Raw genomic sequence first — 6109 nt, forward strand, 5'->3', positions numbered from 1 at the left:
GTTTCGAAAGGAGGATTTTTCTGGCAAGGCCAATTCATCGTACACTGCGAAAGAACTGACATGGCTGTACGGGAATACACCTTTAGGAAGTAAAGTTTCGTAGTCCTTTCCAAATACCTGCTTGAAGCGTTGGAATGCCCCCCCCCCCCCATGGATTTGACGGTTTCCACGAGCTCCCCCAACGACGAATTTAGATATTGCATAATATCTCTAAACAGGAAGGTGCCAATTTCGAATGAACGAATTTTTTCCATGCAGCTAGCCACAATGAAGGGAGGTCGCTTCCACCCAAGAACGTGAAATTCCCGCAGCAGTCTAGCCATATCGTAGGACAAATTGTGTACCATGGTCGGCAATTTTTCTCTCGTCATGCACGCGACGTTACGGGGTTGCACAATGTCGCGATATAATTTGTCTCGCCCACACTACAATGCTTTGAATGGTCGTGATGCCGGACAAGGGGTAACTCTGTTTACAACATCCTGTTTACAGTATGCACAGTGGGTAGCAGCTCTGTGCTCAGCGAATTGCTCATCATTCAGCACCATTGTGGAAGGGCAGGCGTTCAGGGCGATCATCTCATCCCGCATTTCCATCAATGCTTTCACGCACTGCCTCGCAGCATCTTCCCCATGGAGCGCAACACCCTTGAGTCGTGGGTTCGCACGAGCACGGCACAAAAGTTAGAGGTGATGTGACGCTGCATGCCATCACCACTGGGCGCAAGTACGCTCTCCGTGTCCAGCGCGACAATGTAGTTCTACTGCAGCATGTACTGTATTTTAGTAAATTCTACAAAATTTTCTCCGGGTTCACAAAATTCTAATAGGATTTCGTTCACGTCCGCGCAAAGGCGTCAATGTTTCGCCATGCTCTTTTCCTCCTTAAAAGAGCGAGTGCAACGTTCGCATACGAAACGCGTGCTCTTTCTCGTCAACAAACGCTCGAGGGACTTAATTCCTGAAAAATGCTGATCAACCTCCAATAAGTGAATTTTCTTTTAGCTTTCTAGTTTTGGGGGTCGTGACACGTGCACTCCCTGATCGACGTACGCGTACACGTACACGGATATTCTATGTTTCTCTTTGAACCCGTCCAGATCAGCGAAAGAAACAGGGAAGTGACTGGACCACCAGTACTCTGTTGCACAATTTTCATATTTTTTCCATCGGTTCCTTTCCTGCGGTTGCAAGAGGGCGAGCGTATTGTATTTAAAGCACTCGCCATCCTTACGCTCTGGTAAAGGGACATTCGTTAGGACATTATCACGACTAGCCAAATTAGTGGGAAGTACCCCATTGCACCCCAATTTTTTAGTTTTGACAGCAGAAATACACATTTGAACTTTTTGGACGTCAGTGGGTACAAACCCACTACCATCGCACTGGTAATTTTCAATGCGCCCGATGGACTCCTGAATCAAAGTCAAAGTAGTATAGAGCCGTTACGCACAACAGCCACTTTTTTCTAATCCAGTTGTAGAAATTTCTAATCCACCACCCATTTCTAATCCAGGTCAAGCCAGGTCTAATCCAGGCTCCACCCCTTCATGGTGATCCATCCAATTTCTATGTGATTGGCTACCCTTCATTGCCACATCTGCTCACTCGCTCATAAACACCAAATTAGCTATTCTATTCAATTCTAAGTCGGCTCATAGGCTTCCAAATCGCTCTTTTTTCTAATCCAGTTCTAGGAATTTCTAATCCACCACCCATTTCTAATTCAGGTCAAGCCACTTCTAAGTCCTCTGGTTGGTTGGTCACAGCTCCATTCCTTCACTCTGATTGACCGATCCAGGCTCCACCCCTTCATGGTGATCCATCTAATTTCTATGTGATTGGCTACCATTAATTGCCACAACATCTGCTCACTCGCTCGTAGACACCAAAATGATCTATTCTATTCAATTCTAAGTCATAGGCTTCCAAATCACTCACCTGTCTATTGGTCTGGGGGGGTGGTCACTTCCATTCATTTCTAAAACCTAGTGATTGGCCTATTGGCTGCCTCTCATACATGCTCGATAGACTCATTTGTCATTTCCACTCTCTAGTCACTCGGTCACACGCTTTCAACTGCATATTGCTTCATAATTTCAACCGCAACATAGACAACCACTCGTGGGTCAATTCCATTCATTCCTGGTGAGCGACGCTTTCTAGTTAAGCCAGGACAACGCTTCGGAACAGTAAGGACATAGAAAAACACGGAAAATAGTTTTCAACATTTATTAGACACATCATGGTGTTCTCAGAGAGATTGCAGTTCTCTCTGGAGCACTTCCAGCACACTGGACATTTCCGCCCCGCATCCATGGCGTTTTTCACATAAGTACCATGTGGATCACCCAAGCGTTCGTCCTTCTCCATCCACGGCTCAGTCCCAGACCGCACGCGAGAAGAGCATGTCACAGAAGTATCAGTTCTCTTCCTGCACATCTTCTGGAGCAAAAAAAGAACATTATGAGCTTCACTATTTACATCATCCATTTAAACTTACCATATTCACAGCTTCCGTAAGGGTAGGATTCGATGTCATTGCAGAGGTATCGCTTGTCGTCATATGCCATCAGACTTCTTTTGACGTTTCTGATGGTGTACATGCACTGTTTCTTTCCAACTATTGACACTTGCTCATTCGATACGCTCGTGTGGTTGAATAAGGTATCACAGTATGTCTCATGGAGGAGGTGCTTGCGTACAATATTTTTCTTTACCCCTTTAGCTCTTGCAATTTGCTTTTCTCCAGCTAGTTTGATGGAGTACATTTTAGCTTTCAAGCATATTACTTCTTCGATAGGTACACTACCAGTTTCGCTTTTGAAAGCCCCAAGTCTCCCATGATTCTTTTCACTGTATAGTGGATGATCCTGGTCGAAGGAAGACAAATCTAAGTGGTCGTCGGCGATCGCTCGTAACTGATCTTCGTAGTCCTTGCAGAATAGGCCGAGGATCAGAGAATCCGTGTCAAAGTAACAGGTAATCACTGGACAAGTGAGCTTACTCAAGAGGGTTTCGTAGTAGAATGAGTACATGGTTAATTTACTCAGTTCCAAAATCGTAAACCCAATCTGGAGCGGGAAATCGCATCGCACTTTTCTTTTGCGCATTTCGTACATGACACAATCCGGGGACAAAATTTCCATCCTCACGCATTCCGCCCGACTCCCGAGGCGACTCGCCGTCTCCTCATCGAAGGCTACTCGAATGTCCCGCATGTTAAATTTATTTAAAAGCGTTCTTCCGAATACCGCATTATTTGAGAGTTTATAGAAATTTTTTTCGAACGTCGTGCTCGAGGCAACGCGTCTGGCAACATTGTCCTCGATGTAGGGACGCAGGAATGGTGCCTGGCGAAATTTTAGAATTCGGTGAATTTTCGTCACCCTCATGCCCAATCTACAATAGAGTGCGAGCAACGCGTAATGAACGACGTACTCGACCTTGTCCTTGCACGTGAGCAACAGCTTTTTGCTGTTAGCTGGCTGATACATTAATTCTTCGAGAAGCCCTTGCTGGAATGGCGAGAGCCATTCCTTTGGGACGACTGCCTTCTCGGGAGCCAGGGGGAAGTACCTTGTTAGAGCGTGGATAGATTTTGGATACTCCAAGTCACATACGTACACATACCCCACCTCCGAATCCGTGGGGTGACGCATAAAATCCACGGAGCTAAAATCCTCGACCCATTCGAAATCACCGACAGGGAGGTGCTTTATCATACTAAATCCGTAAAGATTGTTGCAATCTATGTATGATATGTACACCTCCTCTTTATCAGGATCATAGCCGCTACACAGAGGGTTATTGGCACGCAAATGACGCCTGCTCGCCTGACAGAGCCCGCCTCTAACGCCCGATTCGATGGTTCTGTACATTTCCTCATCGGTAATCAATTCCAATTTTGCATTCGTATAATTTAACGCGCATTGCCACGAATAGGATGCCAGAGAAACGCAATGAAGCAATTCCAATCCACGTGCGCTGTAGCACAGGCGTCGGAAGTGCTGCATTATGTCTGCATGTAAGAGGGCATCCGTTTTCAGGTACAATGTGTTATAATCCCGTAAACTCGAGCACCCAAAATGTTCAAATACATGCACAGCGTACTGGTAGTCCTCATCGCTTACATCTTCCCCAGTTAGATCATTTCGAAAAGCGGATTTTTCTGGGAGACTCAACTCGTCGTACACTGCAAAAGAACTAAGGTAACTGTAAGGGAACACACCTTTACGAAGCAAAATTTTGTAGTCGTCTCCAAATACCTGCTTCAAGCATTGGAACGCCTCTGCACCACCCATGGATTTCACGGTTTCCACAAGCTCCCCAAGTGATGAATTTAGGTACTGCATGGTATCTCTGAAGAGGAAGGTACCAATTTCGAACGAACGAATTTTTTCCATGGAGCTGGCCACAATGAAGGGAGGTCGCTTCCACCCGAGAACGTGAAATTCCCGTAACAGTCCTGCCAAATCATAAGACAAATTGTGGACCATGATCGGCAATTTTTCTCTGGTAGTGCACGCGACGTTACAGGGGTTGCACAGTGTCGCGATATAATTTGTCTCACCCGCAGTACAATGCTTCGAATGATCATGATGCCGGACACGAGGTAGGTCTTTCGCGAATTCCCGTTTACAGTATGCACAGTGGGTGGCAGCTCTGTGCTTGGCTTGTTGTTCATCGCTCAGCACCATCGCAGCGGGGCAGGCGTTCAAGGCAATCATTTCATCACGCATTTCCATGAGCGCCTTCACACACTGCTTTGCCGCATCTTCCCCGTGGTGTGTTCTAATACGCATCACCTTTGAGTCGTGGGTACGCACGAGCACAGCACAGAAGCTAGAGGTAATGTGACGTTGCATGCCAACACCACTGGGTGCGAGTACGCTCTCAGTGTCCAACGCAACGACGTAGTTGTACTGCTGCATGTACTGTATTTTAGTAAACTCTACAAAATTTTTTCCCGGCTCGCAAAATTCCAACAGGATTTCGTTCACGTCCGTGCAAAGGCGTCGATGTTTCGCCATGCTCTCTTCCTTCACGAAAGAGCGTGTACAGCGTTCGCATACGAAATGGTTACTTCTTGTTGTCAACAAGCGTTCGAGGGACTTAATTCCAAAAAAATGCTCATCTACTTCCAACAAGTGAATTTTCTTTTCCCATTCTAGTTTTGGGGGTCGCGACACATGTACTCCCTGATCGACGTACGCGTACACGTAGACGGAAATCTTGTTTTGGTTTTCGAATTCGTCAAGATCAGAGAAGGATACAGGGAAGTGACTAGGCCACCAGTACTCTGTTGCATAATTTTCATATTTTTTCCATCGGTTCCTTTCCTGCGGGTGCAAGAGGGCAAGTGTATTGTATTTAAAGCACTCGCCCTCCTTACGCTCTGGTAAAGGGACATTCGTTAACACGTTTCTGCGTTTAGCCAGATTCGTGGGAAGTACCCCATTGCACCCGAATTTCTTAGTTTTCACAGCGGAAATACACAGTTGAACTTTTTGGACGTCAGTGGATACAAACCCACTACCCTCGCGCTGGTAATTTTCAATGCGCCCGGTGGACTCCTGAATCACATCCATCAAAGTATTTGCAATAGCTCCGTCGCTGTGGACTTCGCGAGCAAGCGCCATAAAATGAGCTATGTGTGCGGTTACATCCCCTCGATTTTCTTTCATCATTAGAACGTCAGAACAAATGCAAAACCTAAAGGGTATTCTTTGTGCTCGCAAAATAGCAATTATATTGTGGAGGTGGTTCATTAAATATTGTCGCAAGTCCTCTACTCCCTGATCGTGAACAGATGCCAATAGCACAAACGCTTTGACGATACCTCGAAATGCGCTATCAGTTTGAAAGAAAGGCAGGAAGGAAATGTCCACATAGGGATGTGATCGCTCGACGTGAGCATGCAATGTGGCAGGTGAAATGTCTGGAGAAGATGGTGAATTCTCTTCCAATGGCTCATCATCCATGATATCATGAGGATCAAAAAAGCAGAACACGCATCTAGGCACTGAAAAAAAAAGAAGAAACACTAAGAAAACGTGCACCACAGAGCGTGGATGAAAAATACTTACTTTTGAAGCGAGCTCCGCACA

The 6109-nt window shown here is 46.0% G+C and overlaps 1 protein-coding gene across 1 annotated transcript; it reads right to left on the reverse strand.

Annotated features, from left to right (window-relative positions):
* Positions 1–2316: 2316 nt before the first annotated feature.
* LOC135373759 (uncharacterized) lies at positions 2317–6109 on the reverse strand. The gene is made up of 3 exons (XM_064606848.1): positions 6089–6109; positions 2503–6024; positions 2317–2444 (listed from the first exon to the last, which is right to left on the reverse strand). Coding segments are annotated over exons 1-3 (3546 nt in total). The 5' UTR covers positions 6090–6109; the 3' UTR covers positions 2317–2421.

The sequence above is a fragment of the Ornithodoros turicata genome, chromosome 1 (assembly GCF_037126465.1).
Source record: "Ornithodoros turicata isolate Travis chromosome 1, ASM3712646v1, whole genome shotgun sequence".
In the NCBI taxonomy this organism is placed as follows: Eukaryota; Metazoa; Arthropoda; class Arachnida; order Ixodida; family Argasidae; genus Ornithodoros; species Ornithodoros turicata.

Bases quoted from the DNA above. Each gene is read 5' to 3' on its own strand.
- LOC135373759 (XM_064606848.1), bottom strand. The intron at 2,445-2,502 runs GTAAGTTTAAAT...TTTTTGCTCCAG, and splicing joins TTACGGAAGCTGTGAATATG to AAGATGTGCAGGAAGAGAAC.